The sequence below is a fragment of the Fusarium fujikuroi genome, chromosome FFUJ_chr06 (assembly GCF_900079805.1).
Source record: "Fusarium fujikuroi IMI 58289 draft genome, chromosome FFUJ_chr06".
Taxonomy (NCBI): Eukaryota; Fungi; Ascomycota; class Sordariomycetes; order Hypocreales; family Nectriaceae; genus Fusarium; species Fusarium fujikuroi.
This window is the reverse complement of record NC_036627.1, coordinates 2,113,297-2,135,741: the sequence shown is the minus strand read 5'-3', so window position 1 is coordinate 2,135,741 and position 22,445 is coordinate 2,113,297. Positions and strand designations below refer to the sequence as shown.

General features: G+C 48.4%; 5 protein-coding genes; 2 read left to right on the top strand and 3 right to left on the bottom strand.

The window, feature by feature from the left end:
• Positions 1-511: 511 nt before the first annotated feature.
• Positions 512-1,745, bottom strand: FFUJ_06007 (uncharacterized protein; the record flags this gene model as incomplete). XM_023579283.1 has 2 exons in its annotated part: positions 512-1,571; positions 1,624-1,745. 2 exons carry the CDS (start codon positions 1,743-1,745, stop codon positions 512-514), a joined length of 1,182 nt encoding a protein of 393 aa, XP_023432150.1.
• Positions 1,746-2,081: 336 nt separating this feature from the next.
• On the top strand, positions 2,082-2,933 carry FFUJ_06006 (uncharacterized protein; the record flags this gene model as incomplete). Its single annotated transcript, XM_023579282.1, has 1 exon — positions 2,082-2,933. The coding sequence occupies one exon, from the start codon at positions 2,082-2,084 to the stop codon at positions 2,931-2,933; it is 852 nt and encodes a 283-aa protein (XP_023432149.1).
• A 6,986-nt stretch (positions 2,934-9,919) lies between these two features.
• FFUJ_06005 (related to zinc cluster transcription factor) lies at positions 9,920-11,115 on the bottom strand (the record flags this gene model as incomplete). XM_023579281.1 has 3 exons in its annotated part: positions 9,920-10,673; positions 10,725-10,822; positions 10,879-11,115. 3 exons carry the CDS (start codon positions 11,113-11,115, stop codon positions 9,920-9,922), a joined length of 1,089 nt encoding a protein of 362 aa, XP_023432148.1.
• Positions 11,116-18,868: 7,753 nt separating this feature from the next.
• On the bottom strand, positions 18,869-20,117 carry FFUJ_06004 (uncharacterized protein; the record flags this gene model as incomplete). XM_023579280.1 has 2 exons in its annotated part: positions 18,869-19,082; positions 19,165-20,117. 2 exons carry the CDS (start codon positions 20,115-20,117, stop codon positions 18,869-18,871), a joined length of 1,167 nt encoding a protein of 388 aa, XP_023432147.1.
• Positions 20,118-21,049: 932 nt separating this feature from the next.
• Positions 21,050-22,364, top strand: FFUJ_06003 (uncharacterized protein; the record flags this gene model as incomplete). XM_023579279.1 has 7 exons in its annotated part: positions 21,050-21,150; positions 21,255-21,330; positions 21,394-21,859; positions 21,908-21,939; positions 21,992-22,065; positions 22,147-22,217; positions 22,264-22,364. The coding sequence occupies 7 exons, from the start codon at positions 21,050-21,052 to the stop codon at positions 22,362-22,364; spliced, it is 921 nt and encodes a 306-aa protein (XP_023432146.1).
• Positions 22,365-22,445: the final 81 nt, after the last annotated feature.

The window sequence follows — 22,445 nt, the reverse complement described above, 5'->3', positions numbered from 1 at the left end:
CATTACCGCTATCCAGCCTCAAAGTTAGGGATTGCCAGAATCGGCCGTCTAATTGTGCCACCACCGCGATCTGGTCAAACATGGCGTTTTTGATCCATGCTACTTCTGGCCTGCCCAGATCCAGGCATCGAATCCAGTTCCGTATGTGATCGTGATTCTATCCGTGCGCCTGTTCATACCTAGTTACTAGGTAGGCACTGACTTTAGTCTTCAGTGACCTGTGATTCTGCCTTAATAGCACCGGTTCGGGCGATAGTGGAGGTTGTGTTGTGACATTCGTCTAACCTTTTCATGAGTACGCGCGTGTCCTATTTCCAATGCGTCTATTTGAACTCCGCTGTACGTCCATGTTTATCCTAAAAGCCGATTTCTCCCTAGTCAACCCGCCCAAAGCAATCCCTCAAAACAAGGCAGTGAATGAATGCTACGCTATATCCAATCATCATCTGTGAATCATTGTCTCGGCTCGTAACCTCGATCCAATCCGTTGGTCGGTCGTATCGATGCTCAACTAAACTTCTGGCTGGGCCACTCCGTCTGACCCGATCACCTTGCCAACATCCCAAGCCCTCTTCTCCCCAGCCTTGGACCATTGCACACTTTCCGTGGACTTTCCATCTGCACCGCTGGCACGCTGTATTTGCTCGTCTGCAAAACCGGCGTCTTTTAGACGTTGCTCCTGGTTTTGTCGTAGCTTTTGGCGGTCTCTAAACGCCTCAACAGCGTCATCCCAGTCATTGCCAACCTCATCTTCATCCATTTGTATGTCAGTCTTGGGATCGTATGTGTCTGAAAACCGTCGATCGATACCCGAAGACCCTCCCACTGTTCCTCGACCCCGGTATTTCGGGGGCGGTGCGGGTCCGATCAGATCTTCCATGGCATCCAATCCCTCTTCTTCTTCTTCCTCTTCTTCTTCTTCGTCTTCTTCGTCTTCCTTCCGCTTGCGGTTTTCGATCTTATCTAGAGGCGATCGATGCCGATGCTTACTCTTAGATTCCCTAGGCGATCGAGACCGTCGTCGGCTTGCAGGTGATTTAGACCTGTCTCTCCGCTTATGACTGCGACGATGATGACCTTCTTCCTCGGACTCTCTGTCTCTGCTCCGCGTTCTATCGCGCTGTCTGTGATCTTTTCGTGACCTATCCGACCGCCTCGACTCATCGTCAGTCTTACTACGACGATCGTCGCGCAACAGTCGACCGTGCTGTCGCTGCTCACTGCGTTTGTCTGTGAAAAGGTCGTCTGGTCTCTGGTCGTGTTTTCGTTCCTGTCTTCGAACCTTGTCGGCGCGTCGCGAATCTCTCCTTGAAGAAGGGCCAGCCTCATCTTCGTCTCTTGGCCGTTTCTTGCCGCCTAAAATGGCATGAATATCGCCCATCTGCCGCCGTCGAATGTCATGAACACTCGGGTTTGTCTTGCGCCGCTTGATTTCTTCTGTGCGCTCGAGATCCTTGAGCCGTGCCTTGGACTCGGCGGCCTCTTTGGCTAACAGTGCCTTGTTGTGATTGTCGGTATCCTTTATAATATGTCGTAAAAATCGGGTGTTGGGTTTCATCATATTCGCAGGTCTGAAGCCATGTCAGCGACAGACTTGCCAGAATTGGTGGGTGCATGCATTACTTCTTATTCGTGCGATATGCTTCCATACCCATGGCTGAATATTTGAGAGAGCAGTCGCTTGCCTCTTGCGACAAGAGGTCAGCGACATAATCGTCGGTTAAAAGTTCGTCGTTTTTGGACATAGTTGATCCAGCTTGAGAGTCCAGGATATGCGCCAGTCGTAAAATATGTATATTGCCCAGAGATTGCGCTCCAAAAAAGAGAAAAAGAAAAGAAATGGTTGTAAGTCGAGGTTGCAGCTCTTGTGTTTGGTTAGAAGTGCTAATGGATGCATTGATGTCAGCAGTCTTCTGCCGCTCCACACCGCCTGTGGCCAAAACGGCATCCCGCTAACCCAAGTTAGGTTTCAAAGTAAACACCCAATATCCGCGTTCTACGGAGTAAACACAATCGAGTCTATACCACGAGCCTAAGAATTGGTCTTCTCTTGTCACAATATCGCCGTTTCCTAGACTGCCATGAGTCAATCAAATCCAGAAAAGGTTCTTGAAGCCTTGAACAAACTTCAGTCATCACAAGAAATCTCAATCATCAAACTCAGTGAACCCATCTCAAGCTCAAGACCTCAAGATGCCCGGCAACGAACATCAGATGCATCAAATTCAGCCTTTGACGCGCCAACTCCCGCAGGCTTAACAGCCGACCTAGCACACTACAAAGAACTCTTCGCCAAATTGCGCTTCTCATATGTACAACAAGTCACAAAGGAAAAGTTCATCCGAGCCATTGTCGGCGACCCACCAATGATTGTCACAATGGAAGAGAATCTGGAACTTGAAAAGGAAAACGCGATTGCAAAAAAGCAACTCAAAGAACTCAAAACAGAAGTGGCGGATATGGTGGCAGATCTTGAGAGGAGAGGCATCGAGCTTAGCCAGAAGTACGAGAGTGTGCAACTCGAAACGGCAAAGCTGCGTGAGATGCCTACAAAGATCGAGGATTTGGAAATGAGAATTGAACAACTACGCACAGAACTAGACACACCAGATGGATCCGCCCCCAGCATGAATCTGCCTTTAGCCAAAACCCAGGATCTCGTCAACCAACGCAAGCTGGAACAGCAGGAACTCGCGCGAGAGCTGGAGTCCTTACAAGCCAAGGTCCCTCGGAAAAGAAAGGAGGCTGAAAGACTTCGTATTGAGCTGCAGCCTCTTGAGAACAAGCGCCAAAATAGCGCGACTGCTGCGCGTGAGGCGAGGAGGAGAAAGGAGGCCGCTTTGGGTGGTGCAGCGGACGACCTGGAGGAGAGAGCTCGCTGGTGGAGAGCGAGTGAGGGTGTGTTGACGCAGGTTTTGGATATCAAGAATTAAGAGATGGCGAACAGGAACGAAGACATGAGATATCACGATACGATCGGCTTGTGAGGACATGGGACACGGAATAGGGGTAGGGGCATTTAGCATAGGTAATGCTACCTGGCCTTTGTTATAGCTTTGGCAGGATATTTCTGTTAATTTTAATGTTGAGAATCTCATGGCAGGTTATCTGCGATTCTATTCAATGCAAATAGGTGCCTTTTGCGTGAAGCCTCGACTTGTTTGCAGCACCATGTAGTCAACTATACCAAAACTGTACTCCCATACGACATCAACATGATTTCCTGAGAACTCTCGTGTATTCTTCATCATGGCGCTTCGGATGGGTTCTCCAAATCTATCCTTGAACACAGATAGATATCCTTTGCCTTCAGAGTCTAGTCCCATGTGCTGGTATGAACCCTTCACAATTTAAACATGCTAGAGGCCTGCACTACATATAATGCCCTCATTCGCCGTCGAAATGTTTTCCATAGGTTTTACAAGCATCATAGGATCCAAATATTGGTCGTTATACGCCTGAGACCTGCACATAACCATAGATGATAGTGCAGGTTGTCAGTCCCAGGCACAATGTTGAACGATATATAATATTGATAATGGCTCCTTGAAGACGTGAATATTGACTTTCATCTTTATTCAGTCCAAAAAATGCCAGAGCAATACTAACAGTGTTCTTTAATTAGTAAAGACGCACGTCAATGACGGTCTGACATATGAGTGGTAAACAACCACAGTTTCGACTGTAGGACAACAACTATGGCTATGTCCATCTTTGAAAATGGATAGAATATTGCCAACCAATACTGGATATATGGGACTGCCTTCCTCTGGCCAAGAATGCCGAGTATTGGCGTCTTCCAACTGAGTGTGCCAGTTACAGGGGTAGCCTATAACTCTATAAAGTAGTTTTCCCGTTTGATACCGGCAGAGCTATAGTTGTATCTCAACCAAGGAACAAGCTTAGAAACCTACTTTGACTCAGCAGGTATAGAAATGCTGATGACAACTTAAACTCAACCTCTTCTCGATCGTGGCAGTCTGGTCCCTGTCGATAACAGTTATATGCAGTCACCCAAGGCACATTTATACATGGCTTCTAACTTTATATTAGTCATAAATCTCTTTAAAAGAGATAAATAGTCTCTTTGTCGTTAAACGGGCATCGTCAGATAGTATAGTGGTATTATGCTTCAGGCATGGACAAAGGATACTGGTCATAGCAGTGACACAGGACGAATGCTTCCTGTGAATTATATATTGACAATACTGCGTTCAGAGCCATCAGCAAATGCGGTTAACCCTACTCTGAGTGCTAACAGTCCTGATATCTAAGCTTATAAGAGCTCCTCAGCCAGTGAACGAATAACCTATCCATTATCAGGAAAACATCAATAACATTGAAGACTTTGAGTAACCCTCAAAAGATGTCATACCCCTTCTAAAGATTAGTCAGAGTATATAGAGTACTGAGTATAAGGGAAAAGATAGGCTAGGTAGTAGTCAAGTATTAAAGAAAAGTCACCGGCAGGAGACAAACTGGTCCAATGACCCCCTTCTATTATCCCCATCAAATAGATTTCTCTCCTGAAGTTTTCATTTGACTTCCAGCCCTCGATTGAGTATGGTATCATACTATTTTCGACTATCCTATGGGCTATTTACACTTACTCACAGTGAAATCTCAACAAAATCATCGTATCGTGCACGAGCGAGGAAACACCACTAAATCAACGCCTCTCTGTATAAGACCTATACACAACATAGAGTTCCATGCTAGGGAGTTCCTGATCCCACTATCGACGTGATGGATATGTTCCTGACTGTACCATTTCATAAGATAAGGGAGCATCTCGTCTAATGGCCTGGAACCACAACAGCAGAATAGGCGAATTTCATGCTTCTACATACTCCTGACAACTCGAAATACATTCCTTGTTGGGACATATCTCGGATACATATGCTCGCTCGGGCTCCACTCAGAGTCGATTGTTGATAAATCTCCTATCTGTCGGCCGACTTTACTAACGTGGGACGGCAGGGAAAGTAATACAAATGCAGTGTTGGCGCCAGCTCAACATGGCTGACATGAGGGCTTACAAGCGTGACATTGATATCATGTAGTAATAAATAAATGTAGTGTAGATCCTATTTTCTGATTGGGTTCCAGACTTTGCCAGCAGATCAAGTCAGCACTAGATCTCCGGGGTTTATGAAGCTACTTAGGTCATTGAGGGTATCTTTTTATATCCAATGCCAACTGAGCGAATGTGGTGGTAAGAAACATTAATAACTGGATGCAATTCTGCTTGATTAGTGCTTTGATGAGCAAGGCATAATAATAGCTGCAGTCAGTAAACATCAGATGGTTTGAGTTGAATATTGCTGGGCCACAATTTGAAGCCCGGTTCGGTCACTAAAACCAATACGCGTACTCATTTCATCCACGAGAGAGTTTCAGAGTATGCAAAATGTTTTTACGCGGGGAATAGCAAAGCCCGACCCGCATACGCAATGCGCCTTTACGGGCAAATCAACTGTGCGACACTGACTTTCAAACGCCGGGACCCCGATATCTGGTCAAAAAGGCGTCCGTCTAACAAGCTGTCGCTATTATTTTGTCGCTCAAGGGTTCAGCAACCTCCATAGCCACAGCCAAGACCGAGGGGCGGAACATTGACCGAGCCAAGGCCAAAGCCAGGGCCGCCAAAAGACAAGACATATTTCCAAAGCTTGGCTGCCTCTCATTATCGGATCGTTCCACGTAAACAGAGTTTTGGAGGGGGATTTCGTATATCTCGGGTCCTTGAGCCCAATTTCATGCACGTGCGTGGGTGCGCCCTCTCGACACAACACGACACAGCTCGACCTTGACCTTGACCTTGACCGGAGCTTACTTACTTCAGACAGGGGATCAGGATGACTGAGCCTGACTGGTCGAATGGGTTTGCCCAAAACGGGTTGCATATAGCGCGCACCCGCGCTGATTCATCGGGGGGGTCGAATACGGCCTCTATCTGCGTAGTACGGCGTATTATCTTGGTAGAGTTTCCCCAAGTGCCTTGGCTGTCGTGGTGATACGTGGACGAGCGGTCTGAGCCTCTCTTGTCAGGGAAATGAGAGACTTGGCTTGAGTTAACGTTAGACGATGGATGCTATGCCTTGCCGTGTCTGAGGACGAGCTTAGCTAACTGCGGGGTGTGTTCGGAGACTGGTGGGAATCATTGGAAGAGATGAACGAGTGTGGTTCAATATGACAAGGACCTTGGCGAGTGTAACGTGAGGTGAGGGTGAGTACCGGCAATTATTGTATGTATTGTACGGATACGTGGCTTGGACTCGGTGTTGAAGAACATGCATGCGTACATACGAAAATGAAGCTTGAAAATGAGGGTTTGAGGTGCCGATCTGTGTGAAACCCTGGTTGTGAATCATCAAATGGTTGAGCCCACCACAGTCGGCATGATTACTACTCCGTAGGTAGGTAGGTAACTAACTATTGGAGTTGATTTGGTCTCGAGGGATAAACGTGTTGAGAATTGAACATGTTGCTGGTACATATAATGCATCTTGTATACCCATCATTGAAATCCTCCTATATAATAAGTCGTCGTCCTCGCTATCACATCGCATCGCATCGCATCGCATCTCTTCGCTTCGCTTCGCCTTTGCCATGTGCGGCGGGAATTATGCTTGCCCGCCTCCCGCATCCCGGCCCCACATGTGCACCGCGTGGCCGTGACCTGCGAGCGAGGCCCACATGTGACCTTTTGTGTGATTTTTTGCATCGCATCGCATCCCCAATGTCACTATGCGACTATGCGAAAACGCGTATCTCGAAGGAGAACTCGAATATACGTATTATTATTCTTCTTCTTCCCTCAGCCTCAGATCATTTGAGACGCATTGGGCAGTCGTTCTGCATTGGGTGTGATATCATGATTGACTTCTCGAGTAGAACCCAATGCAGTAAAGACTAACTTAGTACATCCATACTTTGATAAACGGACTTTGCGAAGAATGTAGCTGTATCGATCGACACCTGATTCATCCCACGCAATTCGCTTAGTTCATAAACGTTACCTGGTAGTTGAAACTCAATGCCCAAGTCCAAGACGAACAGAGGCAAAGGCGAAGGCGAAGGCAGAGATGCAAGGCGTAGCGCAATCTGATCTACTTTATCGAGATCGCGCAAAGACTTCTCCAAAGAGTCATGGCCGAACAAAACGAAGGAGGTCAAACCCTGGATCTACCACACAGACTCTTTGTACTTGTATTGTCCCCAAAAGGCAAGCAGTTTCAACTCTTTAGCAACACACCTGACCTGATCTGACCTGATCTGCCTGGTATGATGCGAATCGAATGTCTCTTACCCCTTATTATCCAGCTCCTTTTTCTCCATCCATAACCCGCCTAGGCGTTGGCCGAGGCCGTCGCCGTCCGTTAACCCCACATCAGCCGGGGAGTACCAAAAAGCCCGAAAGCCGGACCCCAGTTTGAACCCCATTTTTCTTTTGGTCCCGTCTGTTTCTGATTTTCTGAGTCTCAGACTCTGAGTCTGAGTCTGATAAGGGAGGGAATGCGAGGTTGAATCTCCAACTCCGCAGTCCGCATCCGCGTCCGCGGAGCCCCAAGTGCCCCGCGGACAATCAAATCAGTCCGCACAGCAAAAACACAAACATGACAGATTCAAGACAACAAAGACACCTCCTGACCGTTTTCGCTCTTAACAAGGATTCTTAACGCCATGAATAACCTTGTTGACCAACTATTGAGATGACTGTCCGTCATTGATCTTGCTCCTCTCATACAAATAATAGAGTTTGTTCAACGTTGGTAGATGTACAGTCCCACTCACTGCCTTTTGCTACTGTAGCAATCAAAATCAATGGCTGATGATGATCCGTAATCATGATGATACAATCGTATGTTGGGTCACTCGCTTGCAGTCACTCACTCAGTGCAGGATGAGCTCGTCTTGTAATAAATGCCACGGAGGGGGCGGCATCATCAGTAAGCGTCAGCTTCCAATGTCTGTCCGTTTCGTCCGTTGTTTGGTCCGACGCGGATCTTGGTCGCCCGCTCAACAGCAAAGCAAAGCAAAGCAAAGCAGCTTTAACTTAGGGCTGACACTGGGTGACACACATTCCCAACCTTGTTCGAATGGCGTTTTTGTCGCTCTGTAACCAGCCAAATACCCGCAGCGTAGTGGCTTTAGTTCAGAAAACGGCGCCAGCGGAATTCATATCAGCCCGTCTCGCGCGTGTATTACTCAACCCGTAGCCAATAAGTCATCAATTCGGCCGCCCCTTAACCCAATGGATCTTATACCCAGACTGGCAGTCTTTTCGACACTACTACCTATCTCACGCTGTACCTCATCTCTAGATGCAGGCTCTGCTATTGTAAGCAGTGCCTTCAAATTTCCAATCATATCCACCCTCGTCGTCTACCGTACCCAGCAGCCTCAATAGGATATAACAAAACAGCCAATCACGCAGAGACTTCCCTCGTGGGACTGCAGATGATGGATGATGACTCTTATGCCCATGGGGACTAACGTTAATATCTAGCACAAAAGGGGAATGCGAATCTGAGGGTCATTGGCTCCTGGTCGTTGGTCATCGGCACATTGCAGCTCCTCTGCCGGATTTACGGCTCAACGTGCATGTTTCTCAATAGAGATTCTCAAGGCTCTGCACCTTAGCTCCGGGTTTCCGTGCTAGCACCAAATACGCAGAAAGGTAGAGGTGTGTGTTTAGAATCTGCCATTGACGGCCGAGTTTTTAGAGCTCAGCTGCAGTCTAAGACTGACTGTCTGCTGTAGATAGATAACATAGTAATTTTTTATTATCATGCATTCGGCCTTTTTTTTATAGTTCTTAGTTTTTAGTTTCTGTTTCTCATCAAGGTCGAGCTTGATTTGCAATCACCCTAGCACAGCTGATTCATTGATTAGCTTAACCATAACTGTTAAGAATAACATCGTTTGCCAATTCCATCCATCACAAATGGTCTGTGCCAAATTCGGGCAAATGTGTGCGTGTGTGTGTGTGTGTGTCCACGGCATTTGCACGGAACCGGAATTTGACAGCTCGGTGATTTGCGCTATGGATCTTCAAAAGGGCCCTGAATCAAAGAACTAGAGAGAAGAAAGGGGACCAGGGACTGCCAAGCGAAGAGTTGGTCTCGACCATCTCAAAGTGACGTGTGGTCAAGCGCTCATGATCTGATGGAGGGGGGTTGGTTGATGTGCCTGTAGCTTATTAGATGCATGCATACAGTGATAAAGTATTAAAGGATTAACGATATGCTTTTGCGGGCGGCTCAAAGGGCATGGTGGGATCCATTGATGTGACTGCATCCCCACAGTGACTGACTATGTGAGATATGTGATGAGACAGCAATGGACATGTGCAATTCAGTACTGCAGGCATCAGTCTGATCTGATAATTTAGGGAGTCGGATTAGGTGTGTATCCATATGATATGTACAGGTTTATCCAAAATATGCATCTTTCTCAAAAACCCTATTCCTATCCTCCCTCGCTCGAATGGCGTGATTTTTATCTCAACTTTGGCTCTCTGTGCTTCTGACAGAGGCTTGTGCCATGGTCGTGCTCGTGGTTGTCGTTCCACATCCATCTTCTTTACATCATGCAATCTCCAAATCACCACGTTGCCCTGTCCTATCCTGTCCTGTCGTGGCGTCGAGCTGGGTGAGCTTCGTACAAGTAGTCCCATATCCCGTCGGCAGTCGGAAAACATACAACGCCGCACCGAACCTCACACACACATGGATGTGAGGTGAAACCGTGCCTTTTAACACCAAACACCCAAGGGTATAGACCCAAACAAGAAATGAAAGCCCAGAAAAAACTGAATCCCAATAAACACCGTGCCGCGTGACAAATTTTGACGTAAGATGGCCGTAAACAAGTCTATAGTACTGTACAGTCAAGTGTTTATAGTCACATCTGCTCAAAGTCGCATGGGTTCACCGTCGTAGCCAGAATATATCATGGGGTCGCCCATACCCAGCATAACTTCGGGGTTGGGACATGACAGAACGTGAGGTTTGATTGTCCCAAATTCTGATTCGACGAGACCCTGATTCAATAAGTCCATATTTGCCATCATGCCATTCTGTTGCTGCTGTTGTAGGAATTGCATGGTAAGGTCGCTAGGCTGGGGCTTGGTCATTGCCCAGGCGGGAAAGTTGCTCATGGCGGGAGATTGCGAGGGGAACAGGCTGGAAGCGTCAATCTCGGGCGGTGGAGGGGCAAAGTCGAAGTCGGCGCTGCCTGTGAAGCTCTGCGGTGAGAGGGTCATGGCATTGGTGTTACCAAAGGCGGCCCTTCGATAGTCGTGCTCAAAGTCGGAGTGATCAAGCTCCGATGATGACGCTCGCTCGGTTCGGTTGCACACGGATGAATCAGTGTCCTTGATGGTTTCCTTTGCAGGCTCGTGCTCCTTCTGTTGATCCTCGAGCTGTCGAGCCAACTCAGCCATGCCAGCTTCGTCTTCAGGGAACACTGAGTGAACAGGGAGGTCGATATCGCTGTTGGGGCGGATGCAGCCGAGCTTCTGGGCGATGTTGTGGATCACGGGCTGGCCGCGGTCGTTGAGTTCGGGCTCTCCCAAATCCCAAGACTGGTTGTTTCGAACCATCGAGTAGAGCTTGTGGACTGTAGCAATGAGGGCGAATTGTGTGTTCTCGAGAACCTCAGCGTAACTATTGCGTGTAAGTGAGATGCAGACCAAGTTGGGAATTCTGGGCACGTACCCTCTAGGCAATTGCTTGTATTCCATCTTCTTTCGTACACCAGCTGTACAGACTAGACCGTCGTCTTTGCATCGCTTGCATGGGAATTCACCGTCGCACTTGAGTTCGTGTTAGTGAGAGGTGGGGTTAGAGAGCTGTAGTACTGGGAACGTGCCTTGGTCTTCTTCATTCGGCATCTTTCACAAGCCTTCCACACACGCTTATGTCGGCCGTCCATACCAGTTGTATGTGTGACATGGTCGTGGTGGTGAATTGTGGCAGCACTGGAGCTGGCTCGCTTGGAAGTGCGATGCACAGGCTTGACCGACTTGGAACTTGACGATGTGCTCTTTCGAGAGAGAGTCGACTTATGGTCCTCGGCGGGAGGAGATGGTAAGCTACCTGATCCCATTGCCGCTGTATCTATAGCTGATATGACTATGATATGACAAGCAAAGTTGATTGAGGCGATATACAATCCAGATTGTGGGTTGTATTTGGATTGGGTGGATGTTGAGTGGTGTAAGCCAGTGGTAGTAGGAGAGTAGAGCACCAAGCACCTGGGTGGTGATGTATGTGTATAACAGATATGGAAGCTGAAGTGGGAGAGGAGGGGAAGAAGGAAAAGAAGGGTTCGAGCAGCTTAATAATAGTTGTAGGCGAGGCCAAGGCAGGTCAAGTCAAGCAAGGTTGGGTTGGGTTTGATCTTGTGTGACTGGAGGTGACTTGGCGGCAGGACAGTAATAAGTGAGTTATGCGTAGAGTCCAGAGTCTAGAGAGAGAAGAGAGGGCCTTGAATTATTATGGATTTTGAGTTATGTTTGTATTATGTGAGAACGAGCGATCCCGGTCCACGGCGGTCGGAAGGTTTTCGTAGGGTGTATAACCAACCAGCAGGTATGAATAGTAGGTACCTACCTACATCAGGTATCAGAGAGAGTGCAAAGGAAGTTCCCGCCCGCGCGCTGCGGCATGAGTTACGAGTGAATGAGTGCCCGTGAGGATGAGTATGGTACTCGAGCGAGTTATTGGGAGTGGAGGGCGTGTAGTTAACGGTCGGCGTGGTCATTTTGTCCGAGAAGGCGAGAGAAGTGCTAGAGTGCTCCATGCTACAGGGATCGTCCAGGGAGTCGAGGCTAGCAGGGGTTGAGATGGACCCGCAGATGATGGATGTTCTGTTGATGGTGATGGTGTGGATCCTCTGGAAGTTTGAGGCACTGGAGCGACCTAAAAGTCCGCCCGCGTTGACGGCGGCGGACTTAAGAGAATGATGAATGGTGGGTACGTACTGATTGATTGACTGATTGATTGTTGACTGTGGTGGCATAGCGATGATAATGATGGTGATGGCTGACGGGAGGCTTGGATGCTTCCCCAACTGCTGGTGCTTACATTGAATCCAAGGGGTTGTCGGTTTGGGAAAACCGTTGGAAATACAGATTGATTGGGCGCCCATCAAAATGAGGGACAACGCGTTCTCAGGGCGCAAGCAAATTGTACCCAAAACTCAAAGCATAAGAGCGAGGCTGATGAGTGTGTATGATGAGTCTCTGCCAAGCCATGCCCTTGATCAGCATCAGGGTGCGAGACCGAGAACGAGCATTGAGCGAGCGAGCTAGCTACAGTAGCTGCTAGGGGTGTTTTTGGCGATCCCCTTCCCCTGTGGCTATACAACAATTACAGTACATATATACGGGGACTGTCACTGGGAGCGCGTATTTTGCGTATAATATCAAATCACTCGCAAGGATCAAAATGCATCGCTGACTGCCGTACAAGTTAGCTCTGGCTCTGGCTTTGACCATGCTGTGAACTTTTGAAGCTTTGTTTTTGGTTTCAGAACGGCAAATGGTCCTTAATTGCGCCGCACAACGCTACACTTACTACACTGCAATGTACAGTAAGACGGATTGATGCTTATTGTTTGGAGGTACAGATGGCCCAGTAGAGCTCCTACAATCTCGGACCTGATTACTTTGTACAACAATTCCAACACCATCACTAGAAAATTGTAAGATATTGGATGTGTGTGTAAGACTGTACCCTACAGGGAATGATGCGGCTATTTCTAGATACGTGTATATATGATTCTTGTCCTCTTCTTACATGGTCTACTCCCCAGACCGATCTCGTCATGGTGCTCGATCAACAGACAAGTTGCTGATGCATCATCCTTATTATGTATATCCAAGCAAGGTCTGTAAGCCATCTCGCTCGCTACGGTGCATTGCCCAGCTGCCCAGAAACTGCATCTTGATCAGTTACAGTACATAGGTGGAGGTAGAAAGATGGATCCCATCTCCCTATCCTGTCCTGGCCTGTCCACTTATTGCCGTACTTCCACCGCTGTTGTCGCCACTGACCGAATTTTGGTGCTTCTAGAAGGGTAAGGTGAGCTGGAGAATGAGCCTTGGGCCCTTTGATTGATTAGAACGAGTTAGGCACCTTACTGGTAGTTACGGAGTCTTGTCGGCATCCCGCGCGACCGATCTCCGTTGCCTTCGGGGCCGCTTTACCTATGTATGTACCTTGGCTTTTGGCTTTGGGTGATTCCATCTCATCTCTTTTTTTTCTCTCTTTTTTTTCACTTCCTCTCTTGTGAATATCCACATTACCAATACAGCGCATGGTCGCTAGTTTAGCTCGGGGTTGCCAAGAGCAGAAGAACTTTCTCCTGGAACCCAATGACAAATGGCGATTGCGTCTTCTCTCCCCTTGGGGGGGGGGACGGAGGGCCATCCATCTCCATCTTTCAAGAAATGAGATGTGCACCCGCAACCCCGTACCAAGGGCTCTCTCGGGCTCCCAGACTCCAGATTCCCTCTGGCAGGCAAGGATGTTATGATCCCGCGACCTTGTTAAGGTTCTCATGGCCACGCTGTGCGGCCGTTGCACAACCAAAAGCAACAACTCGCCAGCCATACATAGGCCTACCTACCTGGCGGGCCGATATTTGATTCCGTTCCTAATTGCAACCTTCAGTGAAGCTAGTCTCGGTACTCCGTAGTTGTCGCTGTTTTGTAAGCCGCGATATTCCAGCGCTATGGTCCTGGGTCCTTTGCAGTCATCCATCATCAACAGGGGTCTCGATTCTCGGCGCCGATTCCAACCACCGGCGCCGATGACAGATACTCATCAGGTATGGGGAGAAATCGCAAAGCACGTTCAAGTAGCCAAAGTAGACAACGATCGTCCTCTTTTGGAAGTTTAATTATAACGGGTCTGCCTCGGTCTATCCCATCAACTTTGCATGCATACCAAGCTTTTTAGAATGATGCTCTGATATCCATTTTCTGGCTCGCGTGTGAAGACACGAGCAGAGGACACGCCTTATATCATGCCATGATACGGATACATGCTTGTGCAAAATTGCGGCTCCAGGCCATAGCTATTACGGAGTAGTGCTATACTCAATTCGTAGATTAAGGGTTTGCAGGCGCTGATTAAGGGCCTCAAAGTTGATTGTGTAAGCGGGCGGGATGCGGTTGAATCTAGCGCCAGGCGGGCTGTTTAGCTTCTCGTGATGAATGATGAACGCTTCATCAAAGGTCCCACATACCAGGGACCATGAGTTACAGTACAGAGTTAAGTGCAACTTTAAGTGAAGCGAAGATTATCTATCAACCCTGACTCCGAATTTCGCTTCCCGACACCTTTACGAAAGCCGCCCAGGGCATCGAAGTTTGAACTTTGAAGTGCCGCCCTCCGTGGAGGCTTTTCCTGACCGTATAGGGCTGGGGCTGGGGCTGGCAATTACTCACTCAACTCAGATTGCAGTACTATATACGGACGGACGGTTGAGAAGCCGTTGATCCCCATAAGGAGGGACGGCTGTGGTGATCAGACATGCTTATAAACTCAAAGCCACGTACCGCTGCACCGTTAGACTGCCGCGATGATACCTTCTTTGCGCCTCGGATATATCAACCGTCTTTGGCAGGCGTCTTACCGCAGTTTCGTGACGAACAAAGACCCCAGAAGTTCGAATGCCTAGAGTACCTTGGCTAGCAAACAAAAGAGCCAAAAGGGGTGGGGTATGAAAGCAAGCCAGCTTCATCTCCAGTGTGTACAAGTCACAGTCACAATACGTCTCAGGTTTTGGAAACAAGATCGATAGCCGGACTTGTTCAAGGTGCCGAAACCGATCGGAGTCCGCGGCTGGGAGACAGTCCGTTCTTTGATGCAATGCAATTGAAGCCATGGACATGGAATTGGACACGTGCATGTAGATGTTGCGTAAGTGAGATGAAGGCTGAGGTAGCAGTCGATCATTTGATCAGTTGTACAACTGCCGAATGGACGAAAACCTCCGCGATTTGAACCCGAGCTATCGGTAAATAGACAAGAAGCCTATTCACTTCACTTCACTCACTATCCTTTGAGGCTAGGTGTAACAGAACCATGTAAAAAACAATGAATGATATGATGGTTTCATTACCGTGTTCCTCCTGTGCGGCCTTTGCGGTCTGGAATCATCCCGCCCGCTCCTTTGAAATGAAACCTTCTTTGAGATTCTGCCAAAGAGACCAGTTGCTTCCCCGTCAACTCAGATCCATTATGAAGCGAATTCCATGTTTAATTATGGATCTTGGATACGACGAGAGCTTCGTTTCAGTCAAGGTTCAGTTGAGCAAGACAGGCTCTCTCAAGCGCTAACCACTGAAACTAAGGGAAAGACAAAGCCCGAAAAAGGCATTTCCCGTCATCCTTACAATCCAACGAGAACTGAGGGATATTCTAGAGATGTCCATATTTGTGACATGCAGGTTGTTGCTGTGAATCAGGCCACTATAGACCCCGAACCCGGGGCATCGATCGATCAGAAATGGATGTGACGGTTATAGCGGTAAAGCTCCCGGATAGCGGAAATGCGGCCGCGATATTTCTCCTACTACAGCTGGTGTCCCACTCTTTTTCATTCTTGTCTCTCTCTCTCTCTCTCTCTCTCTCTCTCTCTCTCTCTCTCTCTCTCTCTCCTGGCACTGCTACTGCTAGTTACATACAACATCTAACCGTCGACGTCATGCGGTCTTGATTATCAACAAAAAGTCCACCCGCTTAGCAAATTCAGTACCACGTTGACGTTTTAACTTGCTCAGTGAGCGCCAGTTTCACCGTTCGGCACTTGCTCTAGTCAAACTCTGTTGATAGTTGGTCAAAATAAAAAAGTTAATGGACCCAGGGCGTGTTTTTCAAGTGCAGGGACAGTGGAGTTTTAGTGCATGATGGTGGTGATGAATCCTCGGGGCGGGCACCTCAGTCGATGACACCAACACACCTAACATCCATAGAAAGCGAAAAACCCTGATCGCCAGAAACGAGCACTACCGTAGCCCTGCCTAGACCTACGCCTGTGTCTGCGCCTGCTGCTAAACTGACCCGGAAATAGATTACACGCGCCGGGGATAATACTGTCCGTCCCTGTCCCTGTCAATGGCTGAATACGTAAATCGAGTCCATGACTCGTCTTTGACTGGAGATATGCATGTTAGTTCTGTCTGTGTAAGTGCTTTGTTCACAATCGCATCAGAACTAGCCAAGACATATCTCATCGAATTTTTCGATACAGCTGTCGTAGGGTATTGCAATACGTGCAAGACAGGTACATCATTTGATCAGTATTCTCACATCTAAACTGATATTCAACCTTGATAAACAGACGCCGGAGATAAAGACCTTGTGCAGCAAACGTGACCTAAAACGGGCGTAACGTGCTGACCTGATGTCATGTTATGATGATAACAAGGCGACTGTGTTTCCCGATGTTGCTGGTCAAGTAGCCTGCAGCAAGTCTATCTAGATCTCACCTTGACCAAGACATTGAGGTGCCAAAGCGGTTGGTCAAGTCGGCAACTTGAAGCCGAGCCATGTTTTATTTTTCGCGATGCGGGATGATGATGATGCTGGACATCTCCCTGGGGACCAGTGATGGTCCGTCCTATGGGATCTTGTCTTTCTCAGCCGCGTCCCTTGGCTTCTCCTTTTGACCAGGTTCTTTTCCATGGAAATCTTTCTAGAAGGCCGCGGGATTATCAGTGCATGGTACCCCCATCGGCACCGGAACGGCAATGGTGGATCTATCGGGTTGAAGATATCTTGGAAGCAGTAAATCGGCCTGTAAGGACTGTCGGACTCGCCCGAAATTTCACGAGTTAGTCACTAGACGTTCCCCATTCATCTCATCACCATCACCATCTTGAACTGGCGCACGGACTTGAACAACTCTTCGGTGCCGAAGTGGGGGTTCCTTTTGTTCAATAAGGCCAGCCAGCAGTGTCACTACTGCGTGCTTATCCAGAGAAAGTTTCCATGATATCGACACCAAAAAGCCCATGGGCGTGAAATGAGGTCAGCGGCTTCTCTGATATTCAGGGCTGTTGGAGAATTGACTCGCGCTACGATTCCGCTAAGCTAAGGCAACGATGATTCGCGAATGCCGCTTCAATATCCCCGACCTCCGTGCCGAGGTGTGACCAGCCCTCAAGTCGGCGTTTAAACCCCGAAGAGCCCGTCGGGGTTCTGTACACCATTCGAGATTGCAAGTCTTGGGTTATGTGCGTTTTATTTCCTCGGGCCGCTTTCGGTCAAGGTGAAGCAACCCTTACACCCTTGGAGGAGTAAGGAAGCTGGAACGTCATATCCATGTTCGCTTTGAAATTGAACAAACAACGGCATATGGACCAAAGTCGGCATGTCGAGAAATGCCTCAATACCCATGGCATAGCATCGCATCAAATGCATGCAACTGAGCTGGACTGGACCGAACTGAACTGAGCCTGTGCACCTCTGAGTGCGAGAGCCCGCTTACACTTACACCCCCTTCTCCATTTTCGTTTTTATGTTCCGATTATCAGACACAATCGATGCCTGGTAATCTCCTTCAAATGGGACGTAACGTTAGTTGCTCGTGATTATTCATCTCGATGCTGCATGGCACAAGCCTGGGCCCATCATTACTTCAAATATTACCAATCTATTCACGTTTCCAAGCCGTCGTCTTTCCTAGCCTCTCCCTTTCACACTTCTTTTCGCCTCACTAAACTCTTCTAGGACGCCCCATAAGAGGCTCCCAAGAGGCTCCAGAGCCCCTTGGGTCTGGCGTCTTTTCGTCCCGCGGGGTTGAGCGGAAGGCTTGCAGCAACTCGGCCGAAAACCGCATCGCAGCCCGACGCCAGGTAATTTCCGTTGCCAACATCGCATGATATGAGCCTCAAGCCCTATGATCTGAGCTGAGCTTGGCATTGTACCCTGATGGAATGTTTGATCACCAGAGTATCTCTATGTTCTACCACTTTCACAAGGAATCACAAGCAAACTTACTTGGCCATGGCCTTGAAATCGCAGAGTTTGTCGGCTAGGCCGATGAATATCACCTTTATAAACCGGGTCTTTCGATGACTCTCCTGAAAAAAAAAAATTGAAAAAAAAAGGGGAAAAAAAGGGACTCAATGGTTCATCGAAGCTCGCCATGATTCCCAGCTCTTGTTCTACGGAATTCGGTGTTGAGGTTTTCCTTGTCTCTAAGATAAGCCCCAAGTTGATTCAGCCGCAGATTTGATGTGTCTACCAAGAATCCGCCAAACAGGGACCAATAACAAGACGTTTCACGCAAGATATAAATCCCATGGAACAACTTCAAACAAGCCTCATCCCTGAAAGGCTTCCAATTCCGATCATTCTCCAGTAACGTCCGAGCTATGGGTCCGATGCTGTCGACGTATTGCAACGTGAGTACGGATCCTCCTCACGAACCACCCCCGGAAGGCTTATCACGCAAGACTATTTCTGACTTCTTGTCTCTCGTCTTCGAGATCGCCTGCATCCTCACCTGACCAAGAGATTGGTTGAGCTCAGGTATTGCCTCTCGCTTGAAACTATGGGGCTTGCAAATCAGGATTCTAACGGCCGAGCCTTGTGAAAGTCTGGTGGTATTCTAGAGTCCTTTTATATCCTCGGTTAAGCACCCACTTTGATCACGACTGACAGTTACATCCCACGTCCGTTTCGGAGGAAGATATCGATCCATTAATTGATTACGGAAAAGTGGATCCAACAGGGAAAAGGACATCGTTGTCCACTCGATATCGCTCTTGAATCATCAAGCTTCAATAACAGTCATGTCCCTAGGAAGAAGTATCAAACCGCCAGACTACCTACTTCATGCACTACACATCATTGTACATGATAAGCCGGGGGTGCTCTTGTTCGCAAACAGCCCATGTCCACGCGGCACTCGGCAGATAATTCATGAGGACTGCGGCTTTGTGGCCATAAGATGCAGATTCGAATAAATCTGGATCGTGTCGACGCACTTTCTCCACTGCATCAGCGGTGGCCAGTGCAAGGAAGTGTTGTCGATTAGGTCCACGGGGAAGCACCCTACTCCGAGGTCAGTCACAGCCGAGGTCTAGGATATCACCGTGCAGAGAAGGGGAAGGGGCTTAATACGGGGGAAACGTACAATGCGTTTCCAAAAATTCCATGGCACAAGCATGGTTCCTTGGTGAGAAGACCATGCCTCCAGGTTATGCTCTGACCTTTCTCGATGGCTGAGTCGATGCGATCTTGCAAGTCAGGAAAATACGGGCGCAGGGACGTCAGCGAATACAAGAAGCCAGGGGCACCATGGCACCACTGAATGAGACTTGCGCCTTTGCCCTCCTTGAGGCTCCGCAGGCTCGACGGCCAATTCCCGTCAGGACCCTGAAGCTCAAGTAGCTTTTCCACGCGTCGTGTAAGTTGTGGAGCGAGCGATGGGTTTGAGAGAACGAGCTGTGTGATGATACCTATGTCACCATGAGCTGCTCCAAAGTACCTCTTCCCATGCCACTCCCAGTTACCCCTGCCGTCGTCATCAGTGGCCATGATACGCTCTATAAGTCTCTTGATCGGAGATTCAACAAGGCTCTCACTCCTAGGAACCCAGTGTTTCACCATACGCAACATGTATAATGCACCTGCCCGCCCATAGGGTATCTCTGATGGGAAAGTATCTTCCTGGGGGCTCGTATAGGGACCAAGAAGTACCGGCATATTGCTCAGGAAGTCTATCAAGTGATCATCCTCCTTGGTTATGCACACTCTCACTGCTTCGAAGGATAGTTTCTCGGACGAGATGCCGCAGTTGCCCTTTTCTAGGATTAACTTTCCACGGTCTCCTTCCAGGTAGCGTTTCGCCCAAGATAGCAGGTCTTGGCCAGAGATTTTCAGATCTGGGTATAGTTCGGACAGTTGAAGGAACAGGTAAGCAAGATCAGTGTACCCAGTGAAGAGACCGCCAAGGTGGCGTTCATGATAGACTTCACGAGGCGGCGTATGTCGTACGACGAGTTCAAGAGCATATGTGAGGAGCTCTTTGGGATCTGAGCCGAGTTTCTGGGGAGGAAGGTTATTCGAGATATATCGTTGGGTCATGCTGGCGGCGATGGCATATGCATTCATGAATCTCTGGTAAAGTTATCGAGAGCGGTTCGCGTTATCATTATCTGGGTGAGGTTGTCATCAATGTTGGTCTCGACATGATGTTATACGCGCCCTCCTAGTGACGCATACCTTTCGTCTTTTAGGGATGATCAGCAACACGTTACCATGTAATTGGAGGAGGGGCAAAAGCCGAGGCTCACGCGACAAAACATACCACCAATGTACAGAATAATAGGCTCTCCAGACACGACAGAAGAGATTATAATAGGCTCAAAAGTCAGGTTTGAAACAGGCCTGCTTTGTTCCAAGGTCGATCGCTTACTATCTACGGCTCATGACAAACAGACGTCAGCGTTAGCCGGAGGACTACAGAAGCTCCCGAAACTTGAGGCCGATGGTGGGTCATGAGCTCCCGGCGGAGGTGGGTCCCCTGGGACATTTCTTCCGGCGATCTGCAAGTTGACGTTGATGCGACTTTGGAAGGGGGATACAGGGTTAATAGATCGTTCTTGAGAGGAGGAGAAAGAATCACTTGGCAGAAGTGCTGCATGCCATATAATATGTACCTAGCTTGAAACTCTTATATCAAAACTTGTCAAACAGCATAACATACACATCACATCATCGTCACTGGTTTGTGCCCCTGGTTACGTAGAAGCCTGTGACGATTTAAGCTAGCCCCACTCGTAGGGCCTTAGGTGCCAATGACGACATCGATTAGAGCTTCTCTCCCTTGAGCTTCCATGGTTTATTAGGGTGGAATGTCAAGCTTGTGATTGTCAACCTCGCTGTGATATAAACAAAGCGAAGCAGGTCACCTCTTTTCCAATTGGCAACATCAAAGTGCTCTTACAACGATTTGCTTCTACACATGATCACCAGCACCGCAAACTTGCTCTGACTTTCGCATTCAACAAACTACCATGGCCGACACAGCTGAAGCTTCGGGAGCTGATCACCAGCAGGAACCTGCCAAGCGCAACAGAGTGGTTGACTCTGTTGGAGAGAAAGCTCAAGAGGTCTTGTACGCATAAATTGCTTCGATTCTCTTCTTCTTCTTCTTCTTCTTCTTCTTCTTCTTCTTCTTCTTCTTCTTCTTCTTTTGAAGCTAATAATATGGCTTACTAGTAAGGAGGACTATGCCCAGGCTCGAGAGCATGTCGCCAGCGCTGCCAAGAGCCGATCCTACCTCTACCCGATCAAGGTACAGGGTCTCCCTTCTTGAGCCCCAGAGAGGTCACCTGCTAATGCACCACGTATTGAACAGGGGATTTTCTACTTCATCTCCCATCGCTCACTTTGGAAGCCATTCATCTCCAAGCTCGGTCCGCTGGTCGTTCTCTCTACTGGTGTCATTGGTGGCATGTTCTTCTTTACATACTTGCCACAGCTCGCCGTACTATTCTTCGTCAATGGCCCCATTGCGCCCCTCTCTGCGGTTCTGTTGGTTCTCAATGAGAGCACCACCATCATCAACCTTGTGTCTCGCAACTACCTCCTTCAAGATGCCCTTCTCGATGTGTTTGATGGTACACTCCTTGCCCGTGGAGATACCCAAATCGTGAGCGAGGGACGAGAGGTCAAGTCTGGAGCAGATCCGATGCAGAAACTTGGCAAGATCATCAAGAGCCCCTTTGAGAAGTTCAGCCCCAAGGCTATTGTCCGCTACGTGATGTACCTCCCCCTCAACGCCATCCCGGTTGTTGGTACGGTCATCTTCATCCTCATTCAAGGTAAAAATGCAGCATCAATAACTATATCACTCCACTGACCACACACAGGTCGTACTCGAGGCAAGGGAGTTCACGGTCGAGTAAGTTGCCTATTAATTGGAATTTGATCAGAGCTAACAGTGCTCGTTCTAGTATTTCCAACTGAAGAAATGGTCGCAACCCAAGAGAGAGGATTGGCTTACCAAGAATGTTGGCCCCTACACTGCGTGCGTATTTATCCATCTGCTTCCTGGTTGACGCCTAGTAGCACAGATGAGCCAAATTTAGCTAACTGAAATGTGCAAAAGATTCGGACTAGTTGCCACTCTTCTCGAGATGATTCCGGTTGCTTCCATGTTTTTCACATTCAGTAACACAGGTAAGTCTCAAGCGAGCTCACGATGTGTAAAGCTAACGCCAAAAAGTTGGAGCTGCCCTCTGGGCTGCTGATATCGAGGATAAGAATGCCTCGATGATTGATGGAACTGCCCCTACTCTGCGTGAAACCGCAAGAAAGGCCGAATAAGCGCATTCGTCTTCGTACAACAGGCTAAGCCTCAAAGCCACGCAACATCCATGATCTGCGAGACATTGTGTTCAAAACATG